We start from the raw sequence: 20,522 nt of genomic DNA on the forward strand, positions 1-20,522 counted from the left end.
AATAAATGGTGCTGGGAAAACTGGCTAGCCATATGTAGAAAGCTGAAACTGGATCCCTTCCTTACACCTTATACAAAAATTAATTCAAGATGGATTAAAGACTTAAATGTTAGACCGAAAACCATAAAAACCCTAGAAGAAAACCTAGGCAATACCATTCAGGCCATAGGCATGGGCAAGGACTTCATGTCTAAAACACCAAAAGTAATGGCAACAAAAGCCAAAATTGACAAATGGGATCTAATTAAACTAAAGAGCTTCTGCACATCAAAAGAAACTACCATCAGAGTGAACAGGCAACCTACAGAATGGGAGAAAATTTTTGCAATCTACCCATTTGACAAAGGGCTAATTTGCAGAATCTACAAAGAACTTAAACAAATTTACAAGAAAAAATCAAAAAACCCCATCAAAAAGTGGGCAAAGGATATGAACAGACACTTCTCAAAAGAAGACATTTATGTAGCCAACAGACACATGAGAAAATGCTCATCATCACTGGCCATCAGAGAAATGCAAATCAAAACCACAATGAGATACCATCTCCCACCAGTTAGAACGGTGATCATTAAAAAGTCAGGAAACAACAGGTGCTGGAGAGGATGTGGAAATAGGAACACTTTTACACTGTTGTTGGGACTGTAAACCAGTTCAACCATTGTGGAAGAGAGTGTGACGATTCCTCAAGGATCTAGAACTAGAAATACCATTTGACCCAGCCATCCCATTACTGGGTATATACCCAAAGGACTATAAATCATGCTGCTATAAAGATACATGCACACGTATGTTTATTGTGGCACTATTCACAATAGCAAAGACTTGGAACCAACCCAAATGTCCATCAGTGATAGACTGGATTAAGAAAATGTGGCACATATACACCATGGAATACTATGCAGCCATAAAAAATGATGAGTTCATGTCCTTTTTAGGGACATGGATGAAGCTGGAAACCATCATTCTCAGCAAACTATCACAAGGACAGAAAACCAACCACCACAGGTTCTCACTCATAGGTAGGAATTGAACAATGAGAACACTTGGACACAGGAAGGGGAACATCACACACAGGGGCCTGTTGTGGGGTGGGGGCAGGGGGGAGGGATAGCATTAGGAGATATACCTAATGTAAATGACGAGTTAATGAGTTAATGGGTGCAGCACACCAACATGGCACATGTATACATATGTAACAAACCTGCACATTGTGCACATGTACCCTAGAACTTAAAGTATAATTTAAAAAAAAAATTAGCCAGGCTTGGTGGTGTGTACCTGTAATCCTAGCTACTCAGGGAGGCTGAGGTGGGAGGATCACTTGAGCCCAGGAGTTCAAGGCTGCAGTGAGCTTTGATTGCACCACTGCACTCCAGCCTGGGCAACAGAATAAAACTCCATCTCAAAAAAAAAAAAAAAAAAAAGGAGGAATGGTTAGGTCAACATGGTGTGTTAATATGGAAATACTCCAGCAGTTTTCAAAGACCAAAGTAGATCTACAGATAGTAATATTTTGTAATTTGTAGCACTTTTGTAACAAACCATGAAACTTTAAATTCCTAAATGTAAGCATATGTTTGTAAATGCACACCAAAACATCTCTAAGGATACTTAGCTATTTATCATTTCAATATTATAGAACAAGAATCTGCTCATCTAATATGTGAACACTTAAAACAAAATTTGGTAGAGAAACTAGAAGAAAATGAAGCCCAATATTTATAGCGCCTGCCTGGAAAGGTAAGACTTTTGTGTTCATTTTCCCCTGTGTTTTTATTTTTCCATTGAGTACATTTTCAGAAGGATTATCTGTATGGGAAAAAGACAGTGGTGAAATAATGGGTCAAGAAACAAGACACCAAAAAAAAAAAAAAAAAGTTGTGCTCATTAAAGGAGGTGAAATTGCGCAGTGAGAGTTCCTGAGCATGTTTTAGACTTTTCTCCTCATTAAGTATAAATCTTTCCCAGAGAGTTTGTATATGGCAGCAGGGGTGGAAAAGGGTCTAGGGGGCCTCTGAAATCATTGTTCTTTGTGGACCCAAAATTGGAACAGTGGCCTAATATGGCCAGGTGGTAGGAACATCTCCGTGGGACCAGTTGTCTTGATCCAGAGAGAAAACAGGTTCCACAGACAACAAACTGTGTAGCTAGGACCAGCCTTGCTTCAGTGCAAAGCTGTTGGCCACAGGGAGGACTGATCAACACCACCTCATTGTGGGTGGATGGAGTTGCACCTCCGCCCACTGCCAGGCTGCTAAGGTTTCCCTTCCTTCTCCCTCTGCTTCTACTCCTGCCTGTCTGCTCGACAGGCAAGGTTGCTATGCAAGCCAGTGAACTGCCTGCCCCTGCACAGGGATGACATGCTCTGTCCCTCTCTGTTCCCTTCTTGTAATGCTCATCTTCTGAGATAAGGAGAAGTAAAGCCATGTCCTCCCTTGAGCGAGGGCTGCCCACTTTTTCACTAGCACTAGTTTGAGGTCCAGGCCTCCACATTCCCATCTCTAGTTTCCTCATCCTCTGGATTCTAATGGTCCTGGTTACACATTAATTGACCAATGGCCTTGGACCCTGGTAGCGCTCAAAGGTGAGAGTGCAAGACTATGGGGTGTGTCTGGACAGTGTAAACGGAAAGTGAGAGCTAAGCATTAACACCCATTTCTTAAGACCTGGTTTCCAATCCAAGCCAAAGATCCTGGATGGGACCAAAAGAAAGAAATCCTGAATTAAAAAAGAGCTTGCACTCAACGCTAGAAAGATTCAAGGTGGAAGGAACACAAACAGTGCTCCTTTGCCTCCCTGGGGGGAGGCAAAGAAATTGCTTTGCCATCTGAATAAAATAGTTTGCATACTGATTTTATTTGGGAGTGAGGAGATACTGACAGTGACCTCTGAGCACAAAAGAGGGTTAGTGGTGTCCCACATCAGGAAAAAAGAAAACCTGTGCTTTGAAAAACTTGTTTATTTTGAAATAATTTCAGACTCCCAGAAAAATTGCAAGAATGGTGCACAGAATGCCCATACACTCTTTATTCAGTTTGATGACGTGTAAACACTTTGCCACATTTGTTTTGTCATTCTCTCTCTCACACACACACATACACATATTTTCTGAACCATTTGAGTAAAGTTAGTGCTATAGTTTGGATGTTTTTCCCTCCAAACTTCATGTTAAAATTTGATCCCCAGTGTTAGAGGTGGGACTAAACAGGAGGTGTTTGGGTCATGCACGAGGGAGAATCCCTCATGAATAGATTAAGGTCCTGGGAGCGGGGTGAGTGAGTTCTCACTGTTAGTTTCCACAAGCACTGGTTGCTAAAAAGAGCTGGTCTCTCCCCTTCTCACTCTCTCTTGCTTCCTTTCCCACCAGGTGATCTTTACACAGCCAGCTCCCCTTTGCCTTCTGCCATGAGCGGAAGCAGCTTGAGATCCTCCCAGAAGGTGAGCAGATGCTGATGCCATGCTTCTTCTACAGCCGGCAGAACAGAGTCAAATAAATCTTTTTTCTTTATAAGTGACCCAGCCTTGGTCAGGTGCAGTAGCTCACACCTGTAATCCTAGCACTTTGGTAGGCTGAGGTGGGTGATTGCTTGAGCTCAGGAGTTTGAGACCAGCCTGGGCAACATGGTAAGACTCTGTCGCTACTATAAATACAAAAAAAAAAAAATTAGCCCGGTGTGGTGGCACACACCTGTAGTCCCAGCTACTCGGGAGACTGAGGTGGGAGGATCACTTGAGCCCAGGAGGCAGAGGTTGCAGTGAGCCGAAATTGCACCATCCTGGGTGACAGAGTGAGACCCCATCTCAAAAAAATTACCTGGCCTCAAATATTCCTTTATAGCAACTCTAAACTCCTGACCTCAAGTGATCCACCTGCCTTGGCCTCCTAAAGAGCTGGAATTACAGGCTTGAGGCACTGCACCCGGCTAGAAGGGAAAGCTCTTCCTAGGAGAATGCCAACTAATAATGTATAACTGCTATATACAAATACACGCGCATATATACATATTCATAATATGCTGAAATAACACACATATACATATTCATAATATACAGATTCAGAATATATTAAAATATGAATTTAGTATATTCATAATATACTAAAATATGTTATGCTATGTAGTATAATACTATACACACATATATAATATACTAAAAATGTATATTTACATTTACCATTTATTATAGAATACATTATACTATGTAGTATAATGCAGTATGTTAATGTATACTACTATACACACATAAATAATATACACAATATACTAATAATGTATATGTATGTATACTCTATATATACTTGTTATTAGTTGCCATATATATATACACACACACACACACACGAAGAGTGTATGTGTGTATAATAACCAGGGACAGATGGATTCTTCTTTTATTTATGGGTTATAGTCCTTTGCTGTCATTGTTCATGTTTTTTTGTTCGTTTTTTTTTTAAATAGAGACAGGGTCTCGCTCTGCCATCCAGGCTGGAGTGCAGTGGCGCAGTCATAGCTCATTGCAGTCTCCAACTCCTGAGCTCAAGAGATCTTCCCACCTCAGCCTCCTGAGTAGCTGGGACTATAGGCATGCACCACCATGCCCAGCTAATTAAAAAAATTTTTCTTTTGTAGAGATGGGGTCTATGTTGCCCAGGCTGATCTCAAACTCCTGGTCTTAAGGGATCCTCCCACCTCAGCCTCTCAAAGTACTGGGATTATAGGCATGACCCACTGAGCCCGGCCTTATCTTGGCTTCTGTTAATGTTCATATTGTCTCAAATGTGGTCAGTGGAAGCCCCTTCAAATTAGCTCCTGCATCCTTTTGATGTTTCCAACCTTTTTAGAGTTTGCCCTTTTCTTATGGCACAATAAGATGTTCCAGGATCATCTTGAACTTTCCCTGTGCCAGCTCTGGAATCAGCCATTTCTCCAAGTTGCCCTAGAAGTCTACATGTTCAGAAATGAAATTAGTCCCTGTCTAAAGCTCTCAAAAGTGTGCTGGCTGCTCTGGTGGGATACCCACTAAGCTCCCCACTAACATGCCGTATCAAATTAAATTTTATCTCATTTAATTTTATTTTATCTTAATTAATTGTAATATGACACATTGTAAAATGATTGTTTTTTAAAAGAGAAACTTTTTTCTTTTTTTGAGGTGGAGTCTCGCTCTGTCACCTAGGCTAGAGTGCAATGGCGCAATCTTGGCTCACTGCAACCTGCGTCTCCTGTGTTCAAGCGATTCTCCTGCCTCAGCCTCAAGAGTAGCTGGGATTACAGGCATCTACCACCATGTCCAGCTAATTTTTTGTTTTTTGTACTTTTAGTAGAGAAGGTGTTTCACCATATTGGTCAGGCTGGTCACGAACTCCCAACCTCAGGTGATCCACCTGCCTCGGCCTCCCAAAGTGCTAGGATTACAGGTGTGAGCCACCATGCCCGGCCTAGAAGGTAAACTTTTGATTTACTCTATATGTTTAAACATCTTATGAAAGTTAGAATAAAATTTAGTTTCCTACTTTTTGTTTTTGTGCAAAATTAGTAATTGCAGCCATGTTATGGGGTGACTAAGCTTTTGTGAACTGATCTAAACATTCCATTAGCCATCAGGTAGAACCCTGATTGCATGAGATGAGTTCTGAGCATTAAACAACCAATTTATAAATGGACTTTGGGAGATGGGATATTTATAAGATGGGTTCACAGGTAGTTAAACTAGACAGTGAAATTTAAATTCTCCTTCATTCCTAAAATTCTTTTTTTTTTTTTTTTTGAAACATAGTCTTGCTCTGTTTTGCAGTGGTGTGATATTGGCTCACTGCAATCTCTGCCTCCCAGGTTCAAGTGATTCTCCTGCCTCACCTTCCCAAGCAGCTGGAATTACAGGCATGCACCACCACTCTTGGCTAGTTTTGTATCTTTAGTAGAGATGGGTTTTCACCATGTTGGCCAGGCTGGTCCTGACCTCAAGTGATCTGCCTGCCTTGGCTTCTCAAAGTGCTGGGATTATAGGTGTGAGCCACCACGCCCAGCCATAAAATTCTTTTTTTTTTTTTTTTTTTTGAGACGGAGTCTCGCTCTGTCATCCAGGCTGGAGTGCAGTGGCGTCATCTCAGCTCACTGCAAGCTCTGCCTCCCAGGTTTACTTACATCATTCTCCTGCCTCAGTCTCCCTAGTAGCGGGGACTACAGGCGCCCGCCACCACACCCGGGTAATTTTTTTGTATTTTTAGTGGAGACAGGGTTTCACCGTGTTAGCCAGGATGGTCTCAATCTCCTGACCTCATGATCTGCCCGCCTCGGCCTCCCAAAGTGCTGGGATTACAGGCGTGAGCCACCACACCTAGCCTATAAAATTCTTTTGCTTCCATTCATCTATGATTTACCTTTGACCAGAAACCAATTCAAAGCTCAACTCGTGCGGTTGGTGGCAAGTGTTATTTTAGCACACAACTCAGCACTTGCATTCCTTTCCACGTTCCACCAGGAGTCAATTCAGAAAATACCTGTGAAATGAACTCTGGAGAGAAGAGTCCCATGGTTTGGGATCATAGTTTGCTCACAGTGTGAGGATGTGCTCAGAAAACAAGAAGACAGAGGGTAATTACTCAATGCCACAGAGATCTAAGGCAGTGGTTGTCAAAGTGTGGTCCCTGGTCCAGCATTAGTATTTCCTGGGAAGTTGTAGGAAATATTCATATTCTCAGGCCCCAAACCTGACTTCTGGATTGGAATCTCTGGGGTGGGTCCCAGGGATCCAGGTTTTAATATGCTCTCCAGGAGATCCCAATGTCACTCAAGTTTGGGAATTGCTGCTCAAAAAGGTGTGGCAGAGTCAGGGCTGCACCCTCTAACAAGCCGGCCGGCGTCCCAGCAAGCAGCCAGCCAGGGATCTGGAAAGGGAAGCGTCTTCTACCATGGGGACGGGGACTGTTCCTGCTTCAGGTCTTGGCCACTCCCAGGTTTGCCCAGAGCCAAGTGTTCTGGTGACCCAGGATCTGCAGGAGAAATCACCAAGAAGAGGTTATGTGCACAGAAAATTCACACTGGATGGGGCGAGCCAAGAAGCGTGACTATCTGCTCTCTCCAGTGGTTCCCCATGCTACACCTGATTCCGTTTTCAGAGCCATCTTCTTGGGATATTGATTCTTCACCTGATTATGTCTCATCTGACAGGCGAGGAGGCAGGGAATTCAAAGCAAACAACTATGCAAAGCCCCGCAGAACATCCTTACAGGGAGAGGGTCAGGGGCTCAGGGATGGTGGGTGGGGGCAAAGAGGGAGGAGCTTCTCCTGGACCCCCACCCCACAGTGGGAATGCGGCCACCTCAGAACTTATGTTTATAACCACTAAGATGGTCATGATCCCAAACTGCAGCTATAATAATATTTGACATCTATTTTGAAATCTCAGAACAAAGCTTTGGCTGCCCTAGAAAAGGAACTGGCTGTGTTCAGCAGATGGAGGCAGAGTTAGCATGGAGGGGTCAGGAGTGGTCACAGAAAAGCCTTGTGATCAAGCTATGCAAATAGGCACCCATGTGCTATTCTGGACTCAGGGCCAACGTCATTTCCCATATTCTGAAAAGAGAGCCTTGGAGTGACTTTCACCTTAGCCTCTTTAGGAAATTAAAGCCTGGAGCTGTGACGAATGCCTTTCTGACCAGGGCAGCACGGGCAGCGTAAAGATCTACACGCTTCTTATTTAATGATGAGCTCAGGCCAAGATCAGCCTTCAAGGGGAAACCACTGCGTCTCCTTTCTGCTCACTCCAGAGCAGGGCTTGAGAGTCCTACTGGGCTGAGAGGCTCTTCAAGGATCTCAAGTTTACCCAGCAGAGATGATATTGACCTTCCGTTTTTAATCAATGGTTCATCCCCCGAGGCCACACAGAAGATGGAGACTGCAATCTGTCCTTTCGCCTTCTTTTCTCTAAGTCCTTTCCCAGTTCTGACAATGCCGTTTCCTTGGGAAAAAATAGGTAAACATTTACATCAGAATCCCAAGGTCCTAGTTATAGCCAGTGGGGTCCCACAGCCTTCTGTTTTCTTATGGTTTCCTGGGGGAGAGCATGGAGGAGGGGAGCCATCTAAACCAAGGGTCATAGTTCCTTTCCCTCTTTAGAGGACTGGCAGAATGGGGACTCACAACATAAAAGGATTGAGATCACCAGTCAACCTTTGCATATCTTTGTGAACAGTTTAACGTTTATTACAGTAAAATAATGACTTCCACACCATGTAAAGGCAGTATAAACTCACCAGTAACCTTCAGCATCCTCCCCTGCGATGTCAATAAGAAGCTTGTAAATTTACTCAGCTTGGGAGCAGATAATGCACAAACCAAGGAGAATTAGTGTGTGTATGCCCGGTTCTTCAGGCAAACAAAAAATTGATTTCAATGCCATGACTAGTGTTTCTAGACTCATGTATCCTGGACTGCTCTGGGTTTCTGGAAATGTCCTACTGCCTCTTCCACCAACAGGGGCAGGAAAGCCCTGTGTTGAGTTACTATCCCTCTCTCCTGATACTGCACTGCAAAAACTGTTTTACCTTCCTCTTCCCTTCTCCCACTCCAGGTCTCACTCCTTCTAAGCAACACCCTGCAGAGTGATGCATCTTTACCCAGAAAAGGTCCACTGAAGGAACCAGATGTTTCCATAGGAGAAAGGCACAGCACGGAATTACTTTACAGAGAAATACATGAGCCATCAAGAAATAAAGTGAGAATGTGGATAAGGCCCATGAAGAAGCCAATATTCCAAACAGTGAGCATACCAGGTGTGCATGTGTGACCAGAAATGAAAACGGTTTCTGTGAAAGCACATTTTAAAATAGACAAGAACAGTTACAATAGTGTTCGCCACAAGTAAATGACTTTTACTGAAACTTATAACCTGAGAAATAGGTAGAACAGGTGGTGTTCCCAGTTCAGAAAGGAGCAAAGAGTTGCCCAGGTAATAATCACACCATGAGACAAGGTCTGGCTCTGTCACCCCGGCTGGAGTGCAGTGGCACTATCACAGCCACTGCAGCCTCAACCTCCTGGGCCCAAGCAATCCTCCCACTTCAGCCTCCTGAATAGCTGGGATTACAGGCACATGACACCATGCCTGGCTAATTTTTGTATTTTTAGTAGAGATGGGGTTTCACCATGTTGGCCACGCTGGTCTGAAACTCCTGGGCTCAAGCAGTCCTCCCACTTCTGCCTGCTAAAGTGCTGAAATTACAGGTATGAGTCACTACTCCCAGCTGACTTCTAGTGAGGATCTTTTTTCTTTAGTGAAATAAATGCTTTTTGGGAATTCTTCACATTCATGAAAGCCAAATGCAATGAGGAAGCCTTAAGTAGCTCCTTGAGTTAAAAAAAAATATGCTAGAATAGAAGATGTTTGTACAAACTGGGAAATGTGAATGGACTGTATATTGGATGGCATTCTTGAATTAGTGTCAATGGTCTTCATGCGATGATAGTGTTGTGACTAGGGAGGGGCCATCCTTGTTCTTTGGAGATGCTGGCTGGGGGACTTAGGCCGTAAGGAAAGAAGTGACCACAGAGGAAAGGAGAGTGAAGGCATCAGGGGACCTGGCTGGTCTGCTCAGGACTCCACTCAGCCAGATGGAAAGCACAGTTCTGAATATCTATTGCTGTGTAATAGACCAGCCCAGAACATGGAGCATGAAAAACAATTGCTTCTTTGCTCCGAGTCTGCACTTCGGGCAGGTGCTCCTCTCTGGTCCTGTGGCATCACCTCTGGTGCTCCAGTGCTGGGGGCTGAAAGGAGTCACTTACTGTTGCCTGGGTTCCTGGGTTCCTGGGTTCTCTCCACGTGTCCTCTCTATGTGGTGAGCTTGTGCTTCCTCACAGCATGGTGGTCTCGGAGTAGTTGGACTTCTTACGTGACAGCTGGCTTCCCCTAAAGTGCAAAAATAGAAGCTGCTAGAACTTCACAGGGCTTAGGCCTAGAACCAGCACTATGTCACTTCTGCCACAGTCACAGAGCCGAGCCAGCTTCAAAGGAATTAGATATAAGGAGAGGCTTATGGGGTTGGGGGTCACTAAACAGACAGTTTACCACACATAGGGATGAGGAGCTATGGTTAGTGGAAATTTACCGTAGGCCACCATCCACAGGAACAGGGTACTTGATAAGACCGTGTCTCAAAATTATTTGCTCATTGGCCATATCAAGGCACCTCAGTTGAATGCAGTGATCAAACCGTTCAATGAAAAATGGGGAAAACAAGAGTTTCCTTATTGCAGGACTACTCCAAGAACTTAAGAAGCTCACACACATTGGGGGTATAATAAAGAAAGGACTTCCTATTCAATAAACAATGCTGGGATAACTGGCTGGCCATATGCAGAAGACTGAAACTGGATTCCTTCCTTACACCATAAACAAAAATCAACTCAAGATGGATTAAAGAGTTAAATGTAAAACCTAAATCTATAAACACTCTGGAAGATATCCTAGAAAATATCACTGTGAACATAGGCCCCGGCAAAAATTTCCTGATGAAAACGCCAAAAGCAATTGCAACAAAAACAAAAATTGACAACTGGGACTTAATTAAACTAAAGAGCATCTGTGCAACAAAAAGAACTATCAACAGAGTAAACAGACAGCCTACAGAATGGGAGACAGTATTTGCAAACTATGCATCCAACAAAAGCCTATTATCCAGCATCTATAGGGAACTTATTAACAATCAGAAAACAAAGAACCCCATCAAAAACTGGGCAAAGGACATGAACACGTTTCAAAAGAAGATGTACATGCAGACAACAAGCATATGAAAAATGCCCTACACCACTAATCATTAGAGAAATTCAAATCAAAACCACAATGTGATACCATCTCACACCAGTCAAAATGACGATTATTAGAAAGTCAAAAAATGGAGAGGTTGTGGAGAAAAGGGAACAGTTAGACACTGCTGGTGGAAATGTAAATTAGTTCAGCCATGTGGAAAGCAGTGTGGCAATTTCTCAAAGAACTCAGAACTGCCATTCGACCCAGCAATCCCATTATTGGATATATACCCAAAGGAATATAAAGCATTCTACCATAAAGACACATGAACACGTATGTTCATCGCAGCACTATTGACAATAGCAAAGAATGAGATCATGTCCTTTGAAGCAATGTGGATGGAGCTGGAAGCCATTATGCCAAAAAAACAAATGCAGGAACAGAAAACCAAATACTGCATGTTCTCACTTATAAGTGGGAGCTAAATGTTGAGTACACATGGTAACAAAGAAGGGAACAGCAGATACTAGGGCCTACTTGATGGTGGAGGGTGGGAGGAGGGAGAGGATTGAAAAACTACCTGTTGGGTACTATGCTTATTACCTTGGTGACAAAATAATCTGTACACCAAACCCCTAGAACATGCAATTTACCTATATACAAGCCTGCCCATGTATTTTAATTCTAAAATAAAATATCTTAATTCTAAAATAAAAGTTAAAAAAATAAAGCATTTGCCAAACCTATCTGACTTCAGTGCACAGTTTTTAAAAAAGACTATCATTTGAGACATTAGGAGTATAAAGACTCCAGTTTAGATTCTTATCCTCCAAGACATGGAGGATGAGTTTCTCATTAGATCATAGTCCTGGGTTTTCTACGTTTCTCATTAGATCATAGTCCTGGGTTTTCTACTGTCTGTCCTCAGTTTCACCACGTTCCTGTTCACGGATTCTCATGATGTATGTTGATAGTCTCTCTTCTCTCTCATCCTCCCAAGGGGATTTGCTGAGGTTCAATGTTATTACGGGGTGAGAATGTGAACCTCAGGAGCCTAATATGAGCTCCCTTGGTATGAGAAAATTCTCACTGCTCACAGGTAAAAATAATATCTTGGTCACACACTTCCCTTGGCACACCCATGCCCAGAATGACTGAACCCCCAATCGTGCACGCGCTGAACTCTTACTGGACCTCCGAGACTCAGCCCAAAGCTTACTTCCTTATCTAAGCCTGACAGGAACCACTCACAGGCAATCTATCCAATCCAAATGCATTTCCATGGAATAGTAAATAACAACACTGTCAGCTAATAATTGTTGGGTACTTACTATGTATATGACACTGTGCCGAGTACTGGGATTTGAATGTAGATTAGTCCAACTCCTGAACCAGACTGTTTAACCATTGCACGGTCTGGCCTCTCCTGAGCTGTTCCCCTGTCAGTATTTAGCACATAGCATTGTGTGACAAAGACTGCCAGTTTTCCACCAAAATTCACATTGCTCTTCTTCCTGAGAATATGGCTGCCCAGGTGGTGAATGTTTCCTGACCTATCCCATGGCTAGGTGTGGCCAAGTAGCCAAGCATTCACCAATGGAACTGGAGAAATTCCCATGGCCCTCCTTAAAAGGACATCTCTTTCCTAGGACTTCCACTCTCTCCCTTCTCCAGTACCTGGAACTCGCTTGGCCATGCAGACCGGGATGGTCCCTTGGGGTTGGTGGAGGGATGAAATGGAATGAAATGGAAGGGCTTCAGAACGTGCAGAGCGGAGCCGCCTGCCAAACTGGAAGCTGTTAATGAATGAGAGCAAAATGAACTTCCCTGTTCTCTGAGCCACTATATTTCAGGGCCTGTTTGTCACAGCAGCTGAGACACTGCCCTAAACAATTCACCTTGAGATGATCTGGTTTTTCCCTACAAGGCAATGAAGTCCTTGAAGTCAGGGATCATGCCAAACTCATTTCTCCATGTATCCAGCCTGGCATAGTGCCTGGGGCACAGCAAGTGTTCCCCAGTGATGCTCCTGTTGAATGTGTGAATAAATAAAGTGCTACTTCTTATATTGCTGCAAAAATGCCAATGAGAAATGTGTGTGCATTGAGACTAGATGCAGGTATATCTGAACAGAAAGAAAGACTGGTCCTCGGTGAGAATTGGGACCAGGAGGCAAGACTGACAGCATTCCCAGGGGACTGGAGGGAGAGATGCATCCGATTTCGGTTGATTTCATACAGTGGCAATGAGTGTGCTCGTAAATGCCAGGAAGGCTTGGCCAGTGGCACCCTGTGAACACCATTTCATGAGCTCCTGTGGTGATTAAACCACAGGGTGCTCCAGAGAGGCTTTCTAGCTTTTTTCCCTGGCACATCCCCTCGCTTGAGTAATGCCAGGCTTTAAATCTGGGAAGGCAGAAGATGGCAGTTGGGCTGTCTGTCAGTGTCATCATCTGTCATCATCTTCGGGCTGCCGGTGGGACAGCTGGGGAAGAGCAGGATCAAGTTGACTGGCAGAGGGTTTTACATCTAATGAGTTTGTGTGCAGTAATAGCATAATAAATAAGGCTCTGGAGGAAGTCGGCTATCACTCGCATTCCAAAAGTGAGATATGGCCTTCCCAGAAGCCCACGGAACCATCTGTCACCAAATATTAGTCTGTGTCAGTGGCTGGACTGGCCTGAGGACATGGAAGATGTCAGTGGAAGGAGGCAATTGACAACACCATGTCATTCAAAAAGATTTAAAGGGAGCCGCCTTAAGGAGCTGGAGATTTCCAGGTGATTTTTGAAATACACATATGAAACCACCACCAAAAGCAGTCAGACCTGAAATCTCGGCTGCTGAATGCTAAAGAGTCTTTCCTTAGGAGGAGCTCAGTTTCTGTCACTTAGGGTAAGTTCTTGAGTCATATCATCCTTATCTGCTTGGATTTGGGGCTGGAATTAATGCAATCTTCTTTAATGTGTTTTTGCCAGTGTGATCCATCAAGATCTGATTGTCGTTGAAGAAGTCCTCTGATGACACAGCCATTAGTGACAGGAATATCGAGAGTGGACAAAAGCTTGAGTATTGGATAAAAGCTGTCAGGATTGGTGGCTGTTTGGTTTCCTTATTTTTTTGGCTGAGGAAAAGGAGGAGGAGGCTTACAAGCTGTTACAAATAAAGAACTGGGGCCTGAATAAATCTTGTGTTGGTAACACAAGTACATGCTGAGCTATTAAACCACATGGTAATGAGGAAAGTCAGGGGGACAGAGGGGCATGGTGACCCTTTAAAAAGGAGGCAAAATTAGGAAAACAATTCCTTGTGCTCACTTGAGCAGCACATATAGCACATTTAGAAAAGCAATTCATTGAAATGAAAAGTTCAAGGATAGCCAAGTCCCAGTGGTAGCAAATGGAGGAGATTTTATGGGCCTTATCTGTGTAAGGTAAGGTAAACCCACCGAGATTTGCCTTGGTGCATTTATGCCTGCAGAAAGTGTGCTTTCCCATGTTAATTGAAGACCCTGGATTGGCCTCTGCTGGGGAGTTGAAGGGATGGGTCCCTAAAGACAGGATTCAGTGAGGTCGATTTTAGTGCTTCAAACTCACAGAGTTTACCCCTCATTCTCTGTCGAGAACAATCCTTCTCAAGTGTATTCCAGGACTAGTACTGTAGATTTCTGTGGTGGATATGGTAGAATGGTACTCCACATCCATTTCAGCCCCTTCTGGTATGTCTAGTTATACCGCAGAGCATGGAAAGCAAATCACTACATTTCCTAGACTCCCTTGCAGCTAGGGTTCTGGTGTGCTCTAGGTAGGTCCTACTAATCAGATGTGCTTGTAAGAGATTTGGAGAGTGGGAAGCAGGCAGAGCCGTGCAGCTGCTCCTGGGGATGCAAGCTTGCTTGTGGCAGTGTCAGTGGAGGACCCAGGGCATTGAATCAGAGTGCACAACATCCGTTTTGCCCTGGATAGCTGTGACAGTGATGCTCAATGGCTCACCTCGGGTCACCCTGGCACAGGAAGCCCAGTAGTGTGGGCGGGACTGTGGCTTTGGTTGTAGCCCTCACACACCAGGGCTTCGGACCTGAACCCTCCACTTACCCACGTGTATCTCAAGCCTGACTTGAGACTCCGTATTCAGTCTCTCCTTTCACTGGGGCCCACATGGAGTCATCCTTGTGCTCAGCTTGGTCCCCTCCCCAGGTTGCCTCCCATCAACCCGGTGCCAAGCCATTCTCCCAGAACCAGCCCAGTGAGACCTCACCTCAGCACCCCCTCCAGGCCAATCTTGCCATCTCTCACATGCTTCAGCACTTTATCCTGTCATGTCACCTGGTGCATTTGGTCACTTGTGTATGTTTACATGTGCGTGTATCTTGTCTCTCCAAAGACCCTGGGGGAGCCTGCCCCAGCCTTGTTCCGCAGCTCCTGGCACAGAGCTAGCTAGGTTGCTGACAAAGGCTCAGCTTCCTCTTACTTGGATTCATGTTGGACCTGAAGCCCTGGGGCATCAACACTGGGATCTGATCAGGAAAACCAGCTGGTGTTTCCTCCGGGCATGAGTGGTCTGGCGAAAGATGAGGTGGGAGCTCCGGCCAAAGGCCTTCCCACACTGAGCACTGGGTGCAGCGATGGGGTTTCTCCCCACCACGTGTCCCCTGGGGCACCAGGCGGTCGGTCAGAGCTGCAGGTGAAAGCCTTGCCGCATTCAGAGCACTCATAGGGCCTCTTGCCTGTGTGGCTCCTCTGGTGCATCAGGAGGCAAGAGCTGTCTGGCTGAGGTCTTGCTGCACTCAGGTCACATGGATGGCTTCACGCTGTGTGCACACCTGGTGCACAGTGAGGCTGGAACCCTGACTGAAGGCCTTGCTGCATGTGCTGCAGATGAAGGGCTCCTCCCCTGTGTGCACCCCCTGGTGCCACCTTCGGCACGTGCATAGAGATTCCTGCTGCGGAGGCCAGGCTGGGGCTGTGGCCGACAACTTCCCCGAGCTCCAGACGGTTCTTGCCTCTCTCCTGGGAGACATTTCTTTTCTTTTGCTGGGGCCTGCCTGGTGTCTTTTCATTTCTCCCCATTTGCTCCCCTGCAGGCTATTCCAACAGCTCTGCTCCTCTGTTCCCTGCTTCTCGGGCTTCCCCAAATGCACAGGGCTCTGGAATCTCACCCTGGAGTCTTCCAGAGAATTCTTCTTTCCGATTTTATTCCAGAATCGAATCCTCCTTTTCAACTCTAGTCTCAATATCCAGCCTGGCTGAGGCCTCTCTACTCAGCCTTGGCAGAACGTCCCCAATGGTAGCCCTCAGGGCAGGGAACAGATGGGTCCCAGGCAGCAGGTGGCCTCAGAGGGCTGAAGTCAGAGGAAGCCCAGGCCCTGCTCTCATTGTGGCTTTCTCATCCAGAGCTCATGCTGCTGTCGCCAGACCAGTTCTGAGACTTTCTGCTGTGGCACACCAAGTTCCTGTGGGAAATGCCCGCCCTGCTTTGGTGGGGGAGCTGACCCCTTTAAGTCAACTTCATAGAGGCATAATTTACACGTCATAAAATGCTCCATGTTAAGTGAACAGTTTTGATAAATGCACACACCCATGTGATCACCACCACAATTAAGAACAGGGGTGAGGCCCGGGGCTCCTCCTTCAGGCTCACAGGGCTCTCCCCATTTGTATGCACCTCATTCACATCTGACCCCAAGTGACTGGAGAGAGGAAACCCTGATGTGTTCTATGGGATTAGCGAGTGTCACCTGAGCAAGCCTGGCAGAGCCTGAACCCCATATCCTTAGCGTCTGTTCACTGCTCTGTCCAAAAAGTCTTTAAGCCATTTTATGGCCTATTGTTATAGGGAATCTCCAAATACAGCTCCGTGATAGTTTCTGTTGTATACACATGCAACTCTACCCATTAAGAGGTGAGGTCTCATATGTCTCCCCTTGCTGGTCCCAGTGACTTGCTTGACCTGCAGAATGCAGCGGAAGTGACTTTCAAGGCCCGATCATAAGAAGCATTGCAGCTCCGGTTGGGCCTCTTGGAATTCTCGCTCTTGGAAGACTGAGCTACCACAAGGAAAGTCTTGCTGCCTTGAAGCCACCATGCTTTGAGGAAGTCCAAGATGGCCATAAGGGAAGCCAACTGCACTCAGGAGATAACTTGCCAAGCAAGAACGGAGCAACGGGAATGAGTGGGTGGCATTTCTGTGATGGCCTTGTGCATTCCTCCCCACTAAACCTAATATCCATGCCAAATGAATCTATTTTATACACTGGCTGGGAATATGGAGAAGACACATTACAAATACTTGTTTGTTAGGCTCATCTTTTTTTTTTTTCAGCTCTTAAAGGTGGCGCGGACCCAAAGAGTGAGCAGCAGCAAGATTTATTGTGAAGGGCGAAAGAACAAAGCTTCCACAGCATGGAAAGGGACCCAAGCGGGTTGCCCTAGGCTCCTCTTTTTAAGAGCCTATGCTGACTGTTCTTAATTGTGGTGGTGATTGCATGGGTGTATGCATTTATCAAAATTGTACACTTAACATGGAGCATTTTATTACATGTAAATTGTGCCTCTTTGAAGTTGCCTTCAAGTTGTCAGCTATCTCTCTGGAGGCCAAGTCATGCCACAGGTCTTGAAGGTGGTGGGGTGTGTGGTGACGTCTACAGATGTCTTGGATACCTGGCTTCATGGAACCCAAATATTGTAAATTATCAGAGATCTTTAGGGAAAAAACATCTCTTGAGCTACAAGTGTCTAATGTATTAGGTTGGAGCAAAAGTAATTGTGTTTTTTGCCATTTTTATTGCCAAAAACCACAATTACTTTTACACTAACCTAATAAGATTATATACTGTAGTCCTTGTGTGATTCATTCAATGAATTCTTTGGGAATGAAGTCAATGTATAAGTAAACTTTCTCCCTTAAAAACTAGGGGAGGCCGGGCGCGGTGGCTCACGCTTGTAATCCCAGCACTTTGGGAGGCCGAGGAGGGCGGATCACAAGGTGAGGAGATCGAGACCATCCTGGCTAACATGGTGAAACCCCGTCTCTACTAAAAATACAAAAAATTAGCCAGGCGTGGTGGCGGGCGCCTGTAGTCCCAACTACTCGGGAGGCTGAGGCAGGAGAATGGTGTGAACCCGGGAGGCGGAGCTTGCAGTGAGCCGAGATTGCGCCACTGCGCTCCAGCCTGGCCACAGAGTGGGACTCCGACTCAAAAAAAAAAAAAACAAAAACTAGGGGAAAACTTCATAACGCAGACCTGGCAGAGCTTGGATTTAGAATGGATGACAACTCCTATTTGTCCTATCTTGCTAAAGGTAACAGGCTCTCCTATAACAAATGATGAATGGGGAGGTTTTGTCTATTCCAGCCTTAGTCCCCTGCTTTGTCTGGTTCCTTTTCTTCCTCTAAGGTTGATGCTTCCTTCACTTCAGATATCCAAGAAACCCTGGTCTCTTCTTGGGACCCTGTGTTATTGAAGTTGAGAAAGATATAAAGTTCACTATTATATTTATGCCTTCTTCTTTTCCTTCTTCTTCTCCTTCTCCTTCTCCTCCTTCTCCTCCTCTTCTCCTCCTTCTCCTCCTTCTCTTCTCCTCCTTCCTCCTCTTCCTCTTCCTTCCCCTCCCCCCTCCTCCCTCTCCTCCTCCTCCTCCTTCTTCTTCTTCCTCTTCCTTTTCTTCTTCCTCTTCTTTTTTATTTTTATTTGAGACAGAGTCTTGCTCTATTATGAAGACTGGAGTGCCGTGGTTGCAGCCTTAACCTCCCGGGTCCAAGTGATCCTTCTACCTCAGCCTCCCTAGTAGCTGGGACCATGACATCGAGCTAATTTATTTTTGTAGAGGCAGAGTCTCACTATTTTGCCCAGGCTGGTCTCAAACTCCGGGGCTCAAGTGAACCTCCCACCTCAGACTCCCAAAGTGTTGGGATTACAGGCGTGAGCCATTGTGCCTAGCCTATTTATACCTCTTGATTCATTGTTTATATTTTAGCTTGTATTTCAGTCCAGGAATTTGGCAGCTATTGTTAAGTCTGCCAACTCAACCCACATTCCTATTTCAATCCCTATAGGATTTGCCTGCCTATGTCATAGAGGTGAGAGTATGTAATATGATCTTTTCTAGACTCCTATGCAGCTATGATGCAAACATGTGACCTCGAACCTCCCAATCATATGCACCCCTGTAAGACCTGGATGTAGAAGCAAACTACAGGACGATCCCTCTGTAGAAGAACTGGGCCTTCCAGCAAGCACAGCGGCAGAGGAGTCAGGTCTTCCCAAGCTGTCAAGGCCGAGTTTGTGACATCACAGTTGGCAGGCAGTGGAGGCAGCAGCGTTTTCACTAGAATGGGAACTAGGCATTTTTTTTCTGGTTTCATTGTAGTGACTATATGAACATACAGCCTAGTTGGCTAGTTCTCCTGGAGATTCTGGTGTTGTCAAATATTTTTCAATAAATCCCTTTCTGCCTAATCTAAGCTAGAGTGGACACTGTTGTCTGCAAGTAAGGACTCTGACCCTTATAAGTGATGACGGTGACCAGGCAATTGTATTCTAAGTGTTATTTCTTATCATGAACCAATAACCTTTTTATTCAGTGAAAGAAATTTCAGGCATCTGTGACAAAGGAGTAGAAAAATATAGGGGGTCAGTCTAACAATTTTCTGCAATAACAATAGGCTAGGGCTGGGCATGGTGGCTCATGCCTGTAATCCCAGCACTTTGGGAGACTGAGGCAGGTGGATCACTTGAGGTCAGAAGACCAGCCTGGCCAACATGGTGAAAACTCGTCTCTACTAAAAATACAAAAATTAGCTGGGTGTGGTGGCACACACCTGTAATCCCAGCTACTTGGGAGGCTGAGCCAGGAGAATCGCTTGAACCCGGGAGGCAGAGGTTGTAGTGAACTGAGATGGTGCCACTGCACTCCAGCCTGGGTAACAGAGTAAGACTCTGTCTCAAAAAAAAAAAAAAAAAAAAGAAAGAAAGAAAAACAAAAAACAACAACAAAAAAAGAGTCTAGATCTACTAGATATAATTTGACTATTTGGGGTGAAAAGTGAAGAATCAATTGGGACTGTATGTGGTCTTCTTTCACTAAAGAGGTAGTGAACCCTCTCATTCTTTTCCTATGAGGGACGATAGAATTTTAAAAAATCTTCAGAGCAAATGCATACTGATGCACTGTCTCCTTTTTGCCTCAGTTTTTGACATTATCCCAAACTTCTACTTGCTGAAGTGAAATTATAACTGTTTATTCCTACCTAAATTTCAACTATTCTAATTCATTTGATACCATATTTTGATTCAAAATAATTTCTTATTTAAATATATTTTAAGTCTTACATTCTTATGTGTTCAACATTCTTTCATTTATATAAATATTTAAAAATTATTTCAGTCCATTTGACAATAGTTCATTAAATCATCCTCTCATTATAACCATTATTTAATTGAATCTAAAATGCTATTAATGGCCAGGCATGGTGGTTCACGCCTGTAATCCCAGCACTTTGGGAGGCTCAGGTGGACAGATCACTTGAGGTCAGGAGTTCAAGACTGGCCTGGCCAACATGGTGAAACCCCATCTCTACTAAAAATACAAAAATTAGCCAGGCGTGGTAGCACATGCCTGTAGTCCCAGCTACTAGGGAGGCTGAGGCAGGAGACTTGCTTGAATCTGGAAGGTGGAGGCTGCAGCGAGCTGAGATCATGCCACTGCACTCCAGCCTGGGCGACAGAGCGAGACTCCATCTCAAAAAATAATAAAATAAAATAAAATGCTATTAATT

At 44.8% G+C, this 20,522-nt stretch overlaps 1 protein-coding gene and 1 long non-coding RNA gene across 2 annotated transcripts in view; one reads left to right on the forward strand and one right to left on the reverse strand.

The window, feature by feature from the left end:
* Window positions 1–982: 982 nt before the first annotated feature.
* On the forward strand, window positions 983–9,031 carry LOC115837933. The gene is made up of 4 exons (XR_004032954.1): window positions 983–1,019; window positions 1,640–1,740; window positions 3,368–3,438; window positions 8,569–9,031. It is a non-coding gene; the product is annotated as an uncharacterized LOC115837933 (long non-coding RNA).
* A 130-nt stretch (window positions 9,032–9,161) lies between these two features.
* Window positions 9,162–20,522, reverse strand: part of KIZ (kizuna centrosomal protein) — a 140,285-nt gene continuing 128,924 nt past the window's right edge. The window contains exon 12 of the mRNA XM_030825490.1: window positions 9,162–9,906. Coding sequence (XP_030681350.1) covers window positions 9,852–9,906 — 55 coding nt within the window. The 3' untranslated portion in view covers window positions 9,162–9,851. The remainder of the gene's footprint in view (window positions 9,907–20,522) is intronic.

Source organism: Nomascus leucogenys, chromosome 13 (assembly GCF_006542625.1).
Source record: "Nomascus leucogenys isolate Asia chromosome 13, Asia_NLE_v1, whole genome shotgun sequence".
In the NCBI taxonomy this organism is placed as follows: domain Eukaryota; kingdom Metazoa; phylum Chordata; class Mammalia; order Primates; family Hylobatidae; genus Nomascus; species Nomascus leucogenys.